The sequence below is a fragment of the Camponotus vicinus genome, unplaced genomic scaffold, assembly GCF_025532165.1.
Source record: "Camponotus vicinus isolate PSW18456_S1 unplaced genomic scaffold, iyCamVici1.0 SCAF_6, whole genome shotgun sequence".
Lineage (NCBI taxonomy): Eukaryota > Metazoa > Arthropoda > Insecta > Hymenoptera > Formicidae > Camponotus > Camponotus vicinus.
In genome coordinates, this window is record NW_028141978.1 from 11,620,194 (window position 1) to 11,636,061 (window position 15,868).

At 36.0% G+C, this 15,868-nt stretch overlaps 3 protein-coding genes across 6 annotated transcripts in view; 1 reads left to right on the forward strand and 2 right to left on the reverse strand.

The window, feature by feature from the left end:
- LOC145973845 (roundabout homolog 2) overlaps window positions 1-9,958 on the forward strand; it is a 107,253-nt gene extending 97,295 nt beyond the window's left edge. The window contains exons 8-11 of the mRNA XM_083103444.1: window positions 470-700; window positions 1,189-1,527; window positions 1,615-3,436; window positions 3,522-9,958. Coding sequence (XP_082959570.1) covers window positions 470-700; window positions 1,189-1,527; window positions 1,615-3,436; window positions 3,522-3,700 — 2,571 coding nt within the window. The 3' untranslated portion in view covers window positions 3,701-9,958. The remainder of the gene's footprint in view (window positions 1-469; window positions 701-1,188; window positions 1,528-1,614; window positions 3,437-3,521) is intronic.
- On the reverse strand, window positions 9,477-11,431 carry LOC145973846 (selenoprotein S). 3 transcript variants are annotated; one of them, XM_083103446.1, is made up of 5 exons: window positions 11,272-11,431; window positions 10,988-11,122; window positions 10,770-10,876; window positions 10,532-10,673; window positions 9,477-10,417 (listed from the first exon to the last, which is right to left on the reverse strand). In XM_083103446.1, the coding sequence occupies exons 1-5, from the start codon at window positions 11,351-11,353 to the stop codon at window positions 10,335-10,337; spliced, it is 549 nt and encodes a 182-aa protein (XP_082959572.1). In that variant the 5' UTR covers window positions 11,354-11,431; the 3' UTR covers window positions 9,477-10,334. The 3 variants fall into 3 exon arrangements, with proteins under 3 accessions (XP_082959572.1, XP_082959571.1, XP_082959573.1); XM_083103445.1 differs by having other exon boundaries at window positions 10,982-11,122; XM_083103447.1 differs by having other exon boundaries at window positions 10,982-11,122; window positions 11,200-11,341.
- A 758-nt stretch (window positions 11,432-12,189) lies between these two features.
- On the reverse strand, window positions 12,190-15,480 carry LOC145973089 (kanadaptin). 2 transcript variants are annotated; one of them, XM_083102268.1, is made up of 7 exons: window positions 14,969-15,480; window positions 14,373-14,863; window positions 13,976-14,265; window positions 13,688-13,830; window positions 13,438-13,598; window positions 12,948-13,313; window positions 12,190-12,847 (listed from the first exon to the last, which is right to left on the reverse strand). In XM_083102268.1, exons 1-7 carry the CDS (start codon window positions 15,201-15,203, stop codon window positions 12,437-12,439), a joined length of 2,097 nt encoding a protein of 698 aa, XP_082958394.1. In that variant the 5' UTR covers window positions 15,204-15,480; the 3' UTR covers window positions 12,190-12,436. The 2 variants fall into 2 exon arrangements, with proteins under 2 accessions (XP_082958394.1, XP_082958393.1); XM_083102267.1 differs by having other exon boundaries at window positions 14,373-15,480.
- Between the last annotated feature and the right edge of the window lie 388 nt (window positions 15,481-15,868).

A 15,868-nucleotide genomic window follows, 5' to 3' on the forward strand; every position in this document is an offset into this window, starting at 1 on the left:
CATGTGCGGTGTTGAAAAACGGATCTATAAAGCTAAATTGTGTTCACGTTGTGGCGTTTAAAAATTTAATATCGAAGTTCCATGTATGCTGGAACTACGATTTAATAAGAGGACCGGAGAGGCACCTAATCCTACAAAGAAGCGGTCATCTGCGTCTAGAGATACTTTAATATTCTTTATCAAGCGGACATCTCATATATATTGAACTTTGTTGCCGGATAATATAGTACTTTGAGCAACCTGAAAAGAGAATAAATTAGTCCCTTTCAAGATAAGTATCGCGATATAAAGAAATAAATATTTGGTAGTGAATAAAAGATGTAAACAATATTCAAACGTACATGTATTTGTGCATAACATTGAGATTCTTTATTTTATTTTTTATATTATTTGGCATTCGTTGTTTAAATTTATTTTGCATTTTTTTATCGAGCTAACGAGTCGGGTTCCCTGCTTTATTCATCAACAGGTGACAGATTTAAGGCCAGAGACCAATTACGTTTTCCTAGTACGAGCAGAAAATAACCACGGACTCTCGCTGCCCGGACCATTGTCGGACGTAGTGCAAACTACTAACGTAAATCAGCATACGGTACCACAAGTGGAACTGACTCGCGCCAGAGATCGGTTAAACAGCGAGATTTTACATCTCAAAGAGGTGCAACCGTTGACCAGTACTAGCGTCAAGATTATGTGGGACGTAAGTGTCGTTTGAAACTTCCTGTGTTCTGTCTATATCGATTTAATACAACGATAGGGAGGGGGGTTATTGCGAAAACTGCGCTAGCTCGAAAATTTTTAAAAATAAATTTTTAGCTATATAAAAGCATTACCACACACATACACACACATTTGTTAAAAAAATATTAATTTATTTTTTCAATGTATATGATAACGTTTTATTTTAACAGAGACTTAATTTAGCATGTGTATTTATAATATAATATAACATCTCTCTCATATTTTCTCATAAAAACATTGAAAATATATTAATAAATTATATTTTTTAAACTCTTGTGCAATTCTTTTTTTGTTTGTGGAAAATATTGTTTGTGTAAAATATATTAAAAAATTTTTCCCGAGAGAAAATATATTTGAGATATATATCCTGATACGACAATTGGAATTGGAAAACGTTCCAATAACAACAGCAAGAATTAGAATAACATACTAGAATCTAAATTTTAGATTCTCGGCGCAGCGGATTTAGTGGAGGGTCTTTATATACGGTATCGCGAGGTTTCCGAGAAACCAGAGTATCAGATGGTCACGGTACTCAACGCCGGCGCCACTAGTTATGTGCTCACCAATTTAAAAAAGTATACGCGATACGAGTTCTTCCTGGTTCCCTTCTACAAGATAATCGAAGGCCGACCGAGCAACGTGAAGCTGGTCACTACTCTAGAAGATGTGCCCTCGGGCGCTCCCGAGAACGTTCACGTAGGAATGATAAATATGACCTCGGCATTCGTTCGGTGGTCGCCGCCGCCGAAGAACACTCAAAACGGTCAATTGATCGGTTACAAGGTAAGGATTACTTCTTTCACGTAAATCGCGAGAAAAAGAGTTAGTTTTTTTATCTAATTTAACTGTCAATTCATATTCGCCTGATAGATTCAGATCAAGAGCAACAGCAGCAATAAAATCCTTGGTCAAATGTCCCTGAATGCGTCAACCACGTCGGTCATCATCAACAGCCTGACTACTGGCGGTTTATATACGGCACGCGTCGCTGGACAAACTCGCATCGGGCTCGGTCCCTTTTCTAGTCCGACACTGTTGAACATGGATCCGGGACAAATAACGCAGTTACCGCCGCGAACCGATCCCAGTCACGGGGGTGCATCCGTCGTCAGAGAAACGTGGTTTCTCGTCCTCATGATAACAACGATATTTGTCGTTATCGTCGTGTTATTAGCCGCGCTCTACGTGAGACGCAGGCAAGCGATGAGCAAGCAACTGGGTCACTTAAATGTACCCGTGGGTACCGCAAACGATATCTGTCAATTAAACAAGGATACGCTCTGGTTAGAACGCGGTTGGCGGCCTACCAATACTCTCCAAGCCGCCAATGACAAGGATTGCGAGACCAAGTTGCTCAACAATCAACATATGCTGGCAGCCGGTATAATGGGCATGACCGGCTCAGAATACGCTGAAGTGAATCTAACAACATTTTATAACACGCGCAAGCAAATGCAGGCACCGCCACCGGAGCCGTATGCCACCACAACTTTGTGCGTAGGCAGTCGTAATTCGGATTCGATCGAAACCAGTTGTCAGAAGTCAAACTCTAGCGACTCGTGCCTGAAACCCGATTATTCGAGTCTGGACTCGAATCAAGAACCCAATAAATCCACGGTGTCGCCGAGCAGTGATAACATGAGTGGCGGCGACGCTACCTACGCGGACGAGAACTTAGATATACAGAGAAGACAGTACAGAATAGCAGGGCCGACGAGCAGCGACGCGCCTCAAACCGGTATGCCGATGCCCAACTGGTGCGATATGTTACCGCCGCCACCCGAGCATCCGCCTCCGCTCGGCGCATCGCTGGCCGCCGGCCGGATACAACAGCAGCAGCATCAGTTGCAACATTCGCACCAACAGCAACAGCAGCAAGTGCCGTTCAGTCCGCATCTCGGCAAGAGAAACGTTCAAAACGATTTGGATCATTGCAGCGGCTCTGGCGCCGGCTCGGGCAATCTACAGAGTCCGCCCACTCCTCCCATCAGAGTGACTAACAGTTTCAGTCCGTCACCGACACCATGGAATGGTGGTGGGCAGAATCAGCAGCATTCAGAACCCGGCGTTCTCTCGGTGTCCAGTAATCTACAAGTGTCGCAGGGCAGATATACAACGCTACCGCCGCAAACTAATCCGCCGCCGTTACCTTCGTTCCCGCAAACTTTTAATCATTACGATTATAAGAATCAGGAGAACGAGTACGAAAGTGGCTCTGTTATTTACGGCCATCATCAGAACGGTCTATCGGATGACTATGGTGTCCGCGAATCCGCGTTTGCGCGTTCCTGTAATCAACAACAATCACATCTTACGCCATCGTCCGTGAACGAGGAGCTCTATCGGCACAGAGATGACATGTTTCACAACGATAATCTCTATCAACCTGAAAACGACGAGTGGGACAGGAAGTCGTGTGATTCCAATACACATTCGGACGCGTGTTGCTCATGCTCGGAATCGAGTTGCCTCTACGCTGACACCGTACAGTACAACGCACAACAATACGGTACCGCGTGCGGCCACAGTAGCGGTAGAACAACGGGTTCCCGAAGCAGGAGTAACAGGAGTCCACGAAGAAGAAATCGAACGTCTTCGCCCACGTACAGCAGCGACAGCAATTATTCTTGCATCCCTTCGAGACAATGCGGAAGCACGAATTCGCAGGAAAGGCTGAGGCATCGTAGTAAAGGTAACGAAAAGATGAAAACTTATCGACTTTAAATTAAAATTTTATCCCTGAATTTGTCTTAACTTTTTTTTTTTATTCCTTTCAGACAAATTGCCTGGCTTTTCGAGAACAGGTGGTTACAGCCAGCACAATTCTTCGGCCTCGAATACGATGAGTAGTACGAGCAGTCAGCGATACAATAAGCTAAATAGTATCTTTGTAAGCGGCAATAACCCGATCGCTCCATCGGACTCTAGTCGACTGGGTGATCACCGTGAGAGCTAAATTCTGCCTGAACGTAGCAAGTATAGGACGTGCCTGAATGAACGGCCTTCGATCACAACGAACGATCGCAGTCTGCATTACGGGAGGCCGTTACGCAGTCAGCAAACTGTCGCGGACGCTCGTCAAGTACTGTAAGCGCGCCTTTATATACATAATTGACGGCCTGCAAGCTGATGTACTCTGATTTAATTTGTTGGTTATACACAGGCTCATTAAGAAAGTGAGTTCGGTAGCAAAGTTGCGGGATGAATCTCGCACTTTCCGCGTACTACCGTGTTACATAATATTAAGAAGGTTTGATAGATTTCGCAAAGTAATTAGTAAGTATTCCATGACTGAGAACGCTTACGTTTAGCCGATTATGTGCGGCGATAGCTTAAGCTCATAAAATATCTCTATGTTCGTACGAAGGGCAATAATGGTCTTCTATCGCGGAAGAAACGCAATCTTGATACTTGGAGATTGCAGAATAAATCCCGTGATTGACATTCGCAACGCTTTTTATTAACGCTTTAACGCTGGTGCAACCCGTTATATATACATGACGCATTCAATCGTTTTGTACTCACTATTCAGATAAGGGCTTTCAGAAAAAAGGATTAGTGACGTGTAATACTGTTTCTTTTTCAAACAGACTCTTTGCCAAATGGACTGATGAAAACGTTTCATTAGACTTTATTTGTTTTGCGTCTCATTTTATATGTGAACCAAAAGTGAACTTCGAACGACATTAAGGGAAAAAAAAAGAAAGAAGAAGTTATGTTTGCTGTCGCGTCTCTGTTTCTTGAGCGAAGATTTAATCCCCAAGCGGTCACGCCGGTCTAATATTCCAGTTGGCACTTTTTAAACTTTATTATACTCTCGACTGCCATATATACTGCCATTCCCATTGACGATTTTTCGCACACGATGTTAAGATATTCTGCTAGTTTAATTAAATAATTTCTTAAATAATGACTTTATAAATCGTATGTTAACTCGCGAATGCCAACGAGCTACAAAGGGTGTCGCGCGACTGGAATTAATGTTCAAGAATATAAATATCATACGGATCGCATAAAACGCATATGAATCAAGCAAACACAATTTATCTCATTTGACTAATTATCGAAATTTATTCGCAAGATGTGATTTGCAATAATTTAATTTTATAAACCAATAAAACAAAATCAAGCTTCTTGTAAGCAATGTAAAATACATTCTTATAACAAATAATATGCGATTTTACGACTAAAAAATTGATCAAAGTTGTTGAAACTATCGCAGAGAAATGCTTCGAGACTATTTCTTAAAAAAGAGACAAATCTTCACTGTCATACCATCATAGCAATAATAAGTGTATACGTATACATAATTGTGTGGAGATGAATATTTACGAAAACGAAATATCAAGATTCTTGGTATGGATTTTTGGAACAATGTGATTTCGTGGTCCTCTTTGAGTATCAAAATGATTTCACTCGGAAATCGTTGTCTCGAAAGCAATCGAGCGAACAATCGTCCATTATATTAAATCGATCAACTGTATTTGCTTGTTCTTTGCGTGGAATAATCCTTTCGTTACGATTTCGTCGAATTTATATTCATTTTTGCAAACGAAGCAATTGCTTTTTATCGCGTGATACTCAAGTGTATTATATCGCGATTTGTATTATATATAGTAATCACTTATATCCATGTTCCGCATTTAAATGATATCTAATTTATAAACTAGTTCCTTCGATTCTGAGTGATAACAGTTGCATTTAACACGACTAAATGCGGAATGTGAAGATGGCAAAGATGATTCTATTGTCGTTGTTAATTCGAACAATTAGAGGAAGGTACGATTACAGTCTTAGCGAAACACGGGTGAAACCTTAATGGATAGGCAGGCATAATCGTCGTAGCGAAAGGATTAACATGTCGCGCTCGTATATTGACCTTGCAAAGCGTGGCATTTATTTTCGACGGCCTGTACTGATATTCTGGCTACGCGCGACAAATGAAGCATATTATTTTGGATATAACGTTCCTAAATCCTAAGAGAGGCAACCCTGGAGGGCTAATTTCCACGAAGAAGGGCGGACGTATGTAATTCTTCCAAAATGAATGCACGTAGTAACGTTTTTAAAGAAACGAAGTAACAATAAACTCGTAATATATATATTATCATATCAGACACATGCAAACGGTCTCTGTATAAATTGTATAAAGTTATTCTAACGAGATTAGTCATTAATTATTAATTTATACGCCCTATCACACACACAATTAAAGCTGTATTACATAAGCGAGAGAGACATGTAAGATGTTTCGTGTACTCTGTTTATTATACACGTACGTAACACGATTTGATACGTAAAATTGAAAACTCTCTAGAAATGTGCGTTTCGAAGCTGTACCGCCAATGCAAGGTGCATTATTCTCGAATGCGTACCTGATTCCGATTTTATCGGATATTTCCGTCGCCATGGTCTAATTTTTCTCATGGAATAAATAATTATAAATACAAATTATAAATTTAAATACAATACGTCCATAAGGTCATTATCATTATTATTATTATTATCATCATTATCAAAGATAGAGAATTATAAAAATGAAAATATAAAAAGTTAAAATTGTGAAATAATGAAAGCAATATGATGTACGATTCACAAATAATTTTTAAACTCATATTTTGAGAAATGATGTTCTTTAGGCCTTTGTATTCTTTTTTTTATTTATTTGAAAAATTTTTTTTGCGATCTGTGAGATTTTAGATCGAAAACGCAACGAAATACATTTGCATTCGTAGAAAGCACGTTTGCATAGGGATTAAAAAAAATTGTACACTATTAAAATCATGAAATTATATTACTATATGTGCCCTCGTCTTTCTCTCCTTTGAAACGCACATTTTTAATAAGAGAGAAAGAAAGAAAGAGAGAGAGAATGTTGCTTTTATTCGCAGAATTTACGGATGATTCGAATCAGCATTTCTCGTATTATATCTCGATAAACTTGATCTAGAGAGAAGCTACACAAATTTCAGAATAAACATTATGTGGTGAATAAAACATTTACTACAAGAAAATTGTCGCAAGAAATTTATTTTTAACGAACGAATTTGCATATATGCAAATATTTATCAAGAATACGACTGAGAATGCATGCATGTTAAGTACTCCACATTTAGCATTTACTAACGACATAGCATTTCCTAAATGTTACTAATAATTCTTTTATGCGAATATAATTACTCAAGGAGGGAGATAAAAAAATGTAAATTTTAAGTAAAACTAAAATGTTAAATCTGTCTATGTTGAACTCTTTTCACAATATCGACGGTTAATTTAGGAGAAACACTGTTTCGGAACATCCGTTTAATCCGTAATCCGCGCTTTTTTATCATGTATATACTTAGTCGAGATATTTTATACGCATTTTTTAAGAAAAGCCATCGATTTGGATTCTTTTTAATTTTGTGACAGCGCGTTACGCGGAAATGAGATTCTGCGATTTTATCAATGTTTTTCATCCACGTAACGACGTCGCGAGCAAACGAGGATGTAGCCTTGTATGCGAATGTATGCAACTTATTAATTACGACTTTCGATTAGGTAATAAGTAGCGTTATCGAATAAGAAGCTTGCATGTAACTCGTTCAGTGACGCGTGGCAAATCGCTCAAATTTATTATATATATATATACGCAATATAATTAGTTTCATTCGGTTTCGTGAACCGAACATGCTGCCTGAATAGAAAAATCATCCCGCGCGACAGATATTACTACTCACTTGGATACCCGATAAACCACTGCCATATAAAATGTAAATTCCGTAGAAAACAGAAAAAAAATCACACACAGGAATTGCGATCTCGAAGATAATCGAGGCACGGAAAAGTCAGAAAAAAAAGTAATTAAAAGCTCTAAACAGAGAAAGAAAAAGATATCGAACTTTAAATTTATAAATTCAGAGAGTGTTGAATTTAAGGTCTATCTAGTGATATACTATATGTATAGCGATGTAAGTCCCGATGTGTATAAATCTACTCACGCGCACATTGATGCGCGTGAGTAGATTCATATTCAATAAAAAAAGTCCATCCAAAAAGCGCAGACGAGGAAATAAATAACGAATAGGTTGAGGATATCATCTCGATACAATTTTAGACTAATGAAAAAAGAAGGAAAGAAAAGCAAGTCGAGACTATTCTAGGTAGAAGAAAGCATCTCAGTAAACGTAATTAGGTAGGATGTGTATTTTAAGTATCCGTCGTCAGGACGAGTTCGCGCGACCATCAGCGGGAGCCGTGTTAAATCGCGAGAGAAGGGAGATGTCGAGTTTAGGTAGTCGGCACTTTTAAGGCGTTCAGTGCTCCGTCTTTTTTCTTCTCGCCCTCGCGAGAAGAGATCTTCCTCGAGAGATAACTGCGTCCGTTAAGATGCGAGTCCACTTGCGATAGTTTTATGTACGCAACTCGTATCCGAGTCGAGCTGAAGACATTTTACACATCTGAGAAAAACTATACTTGGGTTTACAGTTGCAAGTCACTGCTGCAAGCGAGCGGTGGACACGTAACTTCCGGAAGCTCGCGCGAACTCGGATCGGCATATCGCGCGATGCAATTGCGTACTATCGAGGAAGGATTATTACATGCACATATATCTCTTCGATGGCTGATAGAATCGTGACCGTTTCGGAAAAGCGCCGTATTCTCTCCATTCCTAAATGATCGTGATTCGAGCCAACGGACATACTGCCAAACCATCGTATCAATGCGCGAAGGAACGAAAAAAGATAACGTATTATTTTTATATAATTTGTCATCTTTGTATTATTGTTACGATGGTTGAGAAGGGGACTTGTATAAAATACGGTAGATTGTAATTCGGAATGAAAAGTTGCGCACACGACTCGCGTAAGCGGCATTTAAAACACTCACAGGATTAACACACACGTTCATAGCGACATGACACAAGTTCGTCAAACGGATTCTTATTTGTCAGTAGAATTGTCATCATGCAGCGCGATAGGAGAAGAATGCATTGTGTTAGAGCGAAACTGCGATAATTCGCATCTGTAGCGGTATCGAACTTCCGCGAGAATCGTTCTCTGGATTTCAAATGTAAAAAATGATCAAGACTGCCGAATATTAAAAATTAAGACTACATCTAAATTCTTTCCAGCCAGAAATACCAAATAGTCGAGATCTATCAAAAAATAATTCGAATTTGGATTTGATATCTTGATTCTAATTTCGAGAATCTTATAATTACTTCAGAAATAAAACCCGAGTTGTTTTTATAACAAAACTTGAAATATTAAAGGCGAAGATCTCGCTTGACATTTTATTTCTAGGAAAAGTCGTTTCACATTCGTTTCAAAAAGAGCGCATTCTTAAAATAAGTCTAAAAAAATAGAATAAGAAAATTAAATGAATTAAAACACTGTCCCTCTCTCTCTCATTTGACATTTTCACATTCAATCGGTTCTAAATTGCGCGGATCTATACTTTCCATTGTTCATTTGAAATGCAGAGAACCTGTCTTTGCGGAAATACCAGATTGTAAAAAGATTTAACTCTTAGATTGTGTCTCAGACTCGCTGACGACTATCGGGCTAATGACATTTCATCGATAAATGGTATGTGGCACTGGAGGGTTAATTAGACTGTTAGAGAGCTAGAACCACGTAAAAGTAATCCATATCACTAAGAACACGAAAATAGCGATTTTTTGTATTGAAGGCACTGGAAGAGAAAGAGAGAGAAAAAGAAAAAAAAAGAACTGGTACGAGCTATTTCTCTCTCTTTCTCTTTCCGGATTGCGTTTTACGGACTGCACACATGTGATTACGATACATCCTACATACATACCCGACACATGTGGAGAGGAGTCCGTGAAAACGCGTATTTAGCTCAATCTTTCCTTTTTATATTTTGTAAATACAGCGATATAAAAATAAAAGTGGTGAACATTTTTATAGTTAATTTTATAATTTATTTACTATACGCGAAAGAGACACAAGGGGAGAAGGTCTCTTTTCATCGATTATCATCACATGAGTGAAATCGATGAAATTTAAGAGTAAGATGTATACATGCCACAGAGACACTCGTTACACACACGTATACATACACATAGAGACATACACGCGCACGATTGTAGATAATTTGTAACAGTTGCTATTGTCAAGTATCACATACACGTATAAAGCAACATATGCTGATATATATCATTGCGTATTATACTGATAACGATTAATAAAAGGTAATGTTGAAAATTGAAGCACCACCTATGCTATATTATTTTTCCTTCCTTCCCTCTTTGTAGAATTGCAAAGAAATCTCGTAACTCCTTAAAATAATCTATATGCAAACAATATATAAATATATAAATCCTACATTAAATTTGATGGATAAAGTCAAAATCTTATCTCTAATTTTTATTAATGCATGAAAATTATACAATTATAAATAAATGCTTGTACAAGAATTGCATATTCTAATAATTATTAAAATTGTTATTTGTAAACATAGAATATTGCACATTTTAAGTATATCGATTTTAATCCGCACTAATTATCACTTTCTTTTTTATTTCCACTTAATTAAATTTGTTTCAGAAAAGTAAATGAGAATTTTGAGAATTTGTAAAACTGCAATTAACCACATCCCCCCTTTTTACAACAAGTACGTTTTGGAGGCCGATATCCACGAGCATTGTCACCCATTAAGGGATTATATTCTGCAAATAAGTATAGATTGTATATATATATATATATATCTAAATTATTTCTTCATTCCTTGTACGCTTGCTATCCAATATTTATCTCAAATATATAACTTAATAAAATTTTACCTGATTTAAGCTTTGATTTTGTACTTGTACTAGGTTTTGTACTTGTACTAGGTTTTTCATTATCCATTGCATTACCTAGCTTGGTACCTACATTTTTATTTTCCAATAATTTTAAAACTTTTTGTCTCTTTTTCTCCTTCTCCTAAACAAAAAATAAATTGTTCAAAAATTTAACAAAATTAGTGCAATAAAGTATGCCTTAATGTATCAAGTAGCATATAATAAGACAATGAGATACCTCTTCCTCTTTAACTTGTGCCAAAATACAACTCTTATTGTATGCTTCTTGCATTTTCTGTCGCGCTAGCTCTACATTAGCCGATAGTTGTGGTAATTCATCAGTCTCTAGACAAATATAACAAATGTGTCACATAAATTTATATTACAAATAAATTATATATTGACCGGCATTCAGAAATTTCTATTTTTTTAAATAAATTATTGGCTCACTTTTACCAATTGCAGCATCATCCTGCTGATTTCTCGCAAGTTTCCAGTTTTTATACTTCTTTTGAATAAGTGGAAATGTATAGTATAATACAATCACGAGTCCTACGATATACCAACCCATGGAAGCTATCGGGGTCCAAACTGATGACATGTAAAACGTTTTGATTACTTCGTGATACGAGATGTATATACAAGGAATAGGAAATGAAAATAATTACAGAAATGTCAACAAGAGTACGAGGTTATTAACCGTGTTAGTCGAAATTTTCGCGTATCATTATGATACATACTCGTTTGGAAATAGCTCGGACGATTGTCGATGTACTCCATATCCTTGTTCAAGATAAAATTTTTGAAAACATTAACTGACATTAACTAACATGTCACGATCTGCTACGCAATAATAGCTTCTCTTTCCCTTCACTCTGCCATTTTGACAATCAGAAGTGTGTTCAGAAATCCTACTCGTGGGATAGAGTAGCATTTTAATTGACCAATCAGGGTTACGTTCCAAAACGTAAGTAACCGAGGAAAATTTTACTCGATGGTCGATTTGAACCAATCGGAAAGGCTTAAAAGAGTTTCGGAACGGCCATCGAGTAAAATTTTCCTCGGAGAGGACGTTTTGGAACGTAACCCAGGATCAAGAAATTTTGCTCTTTCTTTCCTGATTGGCGAATTAAACGTTAATTTACTCTACAGGTAGGGTTTCTGGACGCATTCAAGTTTAATCCAGTTTTTTGAGAATCTAATAGCGTTTTCGACTTGTCGGGTTCAATCGCTCCGGGGTAGTTTACTAGACGTTATTGACCAATCACAGCCATTCTTTTGAAGAATGTAACCATATATTCTTCAGAAGAATGACTGCGATTGGTCAATAATGTCTAGTAAACTACCCCGGAGCGATTGAACCCGACAAGTCGAAAACGCTATAACTTTCCTGCACGAAATTCTTATGCCGATAATTAGCGACATCAAATAATTTAAATAAACTTAGTGCAAAATAAATGTTGCCAAAGCTTGATTTCAATCTAAAAATGATGGTTAGCTCATAAATGCAAAGCAAAAACAATTTTTTTTTTAAAAGAGGAAAATTGGCAATCTACCAAAAAATTATCCATGTATAATCATATATACATAAATATATATAATTACATTATGTATACTTATATATACGACATATATATTATATATAGAATGTCTATACATAATATTGCTTTCTTTATTACCACTATACCTTATATCATTTATTAATTTGTAAAAAAATATATACGAATAATTAAAAATTAGAAGAGAATAATTTTTACATTAGAAAAAGCTTGCGATTATATTATTCAATATATTCTATATATTTATATATATGTGTGTGTGTGTGCGCGTGTGTGTGATACTAATATCAAAGTTTTGATTGGAAATATTTACATTATTTATCTTACATATAGTATTAACCTTAACTTAATATCCATATTTATCATTAAGACTTGTTCTTCCATCTCCAGATTGATTTTGTGGTGGTGTCCATGTAGAATAATCTTCCGAGTGAACATCTTGATCGTATTGCTTTTTCATAATTTTCGATTTCTCTAATTTCTTATCTTTTCTTCGTTTTTTATCATCTACAATGTTTGCGTTTCGTTCATCTGTTTCTGCATCGATGTTTTTTAAAGTACACAGTTCGTCATTGGTTTTAATGTAATTCTGCGATTTTATTTCTTCCATGAATGGCGTAGATTTTTTGATATCAAGTTCGACTTTTTCTTTCATATTATCTTCGCTTTCTTCTTCATTTTCCTCTTCTTCGACATTATCTATAGTATTATTACTATCTAAAGTTGACAATTGTGCTCTTGCAAAATCGTCTTTATTCTGAAAAATTATATATTTTATACATTTTTTAAAAATTATAAATAATAATAAAGAAATACTTTAGATTAAAAGGAACAAAATAATAAAATAGATAACTTACCTTTGCTTCAAAAAGTTTTTTTCTTTTTTCAAGTTGAGAAATTTTCTTCACGGAAGCTTTTGATTTTTGCTGCAAATCGTCCTTTTTATCTTCTGCCTGGACTTGGCTAACAAGAGGCGGTAAATTGGCCGGCTTTGTAAGATTTATTAATTTAACTAATTTTATTTCTTCTTTATGAAGGTTTTGCAACTCCATCTTTATTTTTATTATATCGCTTTTACTTAAAGAAGATGTATTTAGATTAGACATAAAAGCATCCAAAGAATCCTCGTTAGATTCTGCTGCTTTAGTATTACTTTCTTGTGCCTCTTTTAAACGATTAGTCAGATGCGAAATTTTATTCATAATATTGTTATGTTTTTCAGTCTGAAATATAAACAATAAATTAGAAATATATATATATATATATATATATATATATATATATATATATATATGTGTATGTATAGTATTTTAGATAAATAAACAAGAAGAAATAAAATTACATTACCAATGAATTATAAGTTTCAATTTTTTCTTCAAATTTTCCAGCTAGTTTCATTCTCTGCTCACGTTTCTTTTCTACTACTCCGGTTCGATCCAAAAAATTATCTTCATCTGAATCATAATAATCTTCCTCTTCCCAATTTTTTGCTTTCTTTTTTCGACTCTCTGTAATCAATAATGTTAGTATTAATAACTAACAAATATAAAGCATTAAATAAACTTGCATATATCAAAAGTAATATTTATAATATTACCGTGATTAGCTTGTCTTAATAATCCATGCCTATCTAAGATTCTGCAGGCTTCCAAAGCACATTGAACGACGGATTCCTTCTTCTTTCCTTTAACAAGAGCTTCCGCTTTTACAGAACGACCGCCAAAACATTCTTTAGGCAAACTAAAATTTTTTTTATTTTTATATGATATACAAAAGAAAGTATCAAATTAACTTAAACATAATTTTAAAGCAACTCTGTTGAAAAAGTAGGCTAATAAAATTATATTATTAATGTAACTTAGCTTATATAACTAATATAACTTACTTTATCCAGCATAAAAATTGGCCTATCCCTTTTTCTTCCACTTGATATTGCAAATCATATCCCTCTCTTTCAAACCATCCTCTCAGTGTTTTTTTAGGATCATCTAAATATAGTTCTTCATCTGCCATAGAAGCATAAGGATTTTCTGTGAGGTCCGTTTCCTCATCAGCATCTTCTCCCATTCCCCAATCAATACCCTCATTTTCTGCTGCTTGTTTTGCTCTCTCTTCAGCTTCTTTTTCTTCTTGTTGTCTAATCTTTCGTTCTTGCAACTCTTCCAATCGTTTTTCCTATAAACAGATATGCTTAAGAATCTTGTCTTTTCACCAAGAATATAATAATTAGCAGCAAATTATTTATTATGACAATTAATTACATATAAATAAAAGTTACAAACCTTCAGTTGAGTAACTGATAGTTCAGATTCCTCTTCTTGATCATTTGGTGCTTGTAGTATATATTTTCTCTGACTACCGCCTAATTTAATTATATGACCATCATGCAATCGGACATAGGTTCTCGGTTTTATACGATGTCCATTCCAAAATGTACCATGGGTGCTTTCCAAGTCATACAAATAAAAACCTTTAGAGTTCTTCTCATCTTCCATCATTCTGTATTGGATAATTGCATGATATCTTGAGATAGTCGGATGAGCAAGAGTCAGATTACAAGAAGGTAATCTGCCTAACAAATAAAAACTTCTCTTGGTTAGATCAATCTTCTCTAGAATTACACCAGATTTGAGAACTTCTAACTTATACTCCTCTGTTGGTTTCCCACCCCATTTCGGTTCCAAATATACAGGAATATTTTTTGCATCAGATAAAACATTCTTTTCTACAGAGTTCTCTAAGATTGAATTGTCGGCCTTATCTTTACTATCACCTATTTGCAAATCGAGAGTTTTGATCACTCCATTATTCATAGATAAGAAATCAGAAGATGAAAGAATTACATTATCATTCACTATATGAGACTTTTCAATCTTACTCCGCTTTGGTTCAATCAGTAAAAGCGGCTTCTTAAATCCTGATTCTTTGCAAGTATCATCTGTTTCATTTGGGGAAGATTCAGACATGTTTTCTGCTCGTAATTTTTCAGTGCTTTGCTCATTACATGCTGATGACTCGGATATTGTTTCACTATTCTTTATGTCACTGCTAATCATAGAATCATCCTTGGGAAGAGAAATTATAGAATCACTTTCCTGTTCATTTGCTTGCATGGTTACAATCTTGTCAAATTTTATGCTGGAAAACAATCGAATATCAAATTCTTATTGAAAATAATAATCACTGTCAATCACACTTGAGAATTGCATTATCCTTTATAAAAAACGCATTTAGCGCTTATGTTTTGATTGTAGTCATGTTAAGTATTGCAAGAAAGAAACTTGGGGTGCCTTCCGTTTCACGCATAAAACGCATAAGCTACAGAGAAAACTATTCCGTTTCATTTGATGCGCGCATTGATAGCGCATAGAATTTCCTAGAATCCCCCCACTTCCAGCGCATCAACCAGAGAGAAGACTGTGGCTGCGTTCGGAAATATCATCCGAGTGTACACGGGTATCATTTTATCCTTGTTTAACATGCGGTGAACAACAAGGATAAAATGATACCCGGGGGTACTCGGGTGATGTTTCCGAACGCAGCCTGAGAGATGTCATGGGCCGGTATTCATAGTCCGATCTTATATTTAAGATTGTCTTAAGTCTGGTCCGAGGTTGACTTAAGCGGCGTCTACAATGAGATTTTAAGGAGACTTAAGGCGTAAGACTTAAGAAATTGACCAATCACAGTCGAGTATTCTCTTAATTCTTGACTGTGATTGGTCAATTTTTTAAGTCTTACGCCTTAAAATCTCATTGTAGACGCCGCTTTCAGACCT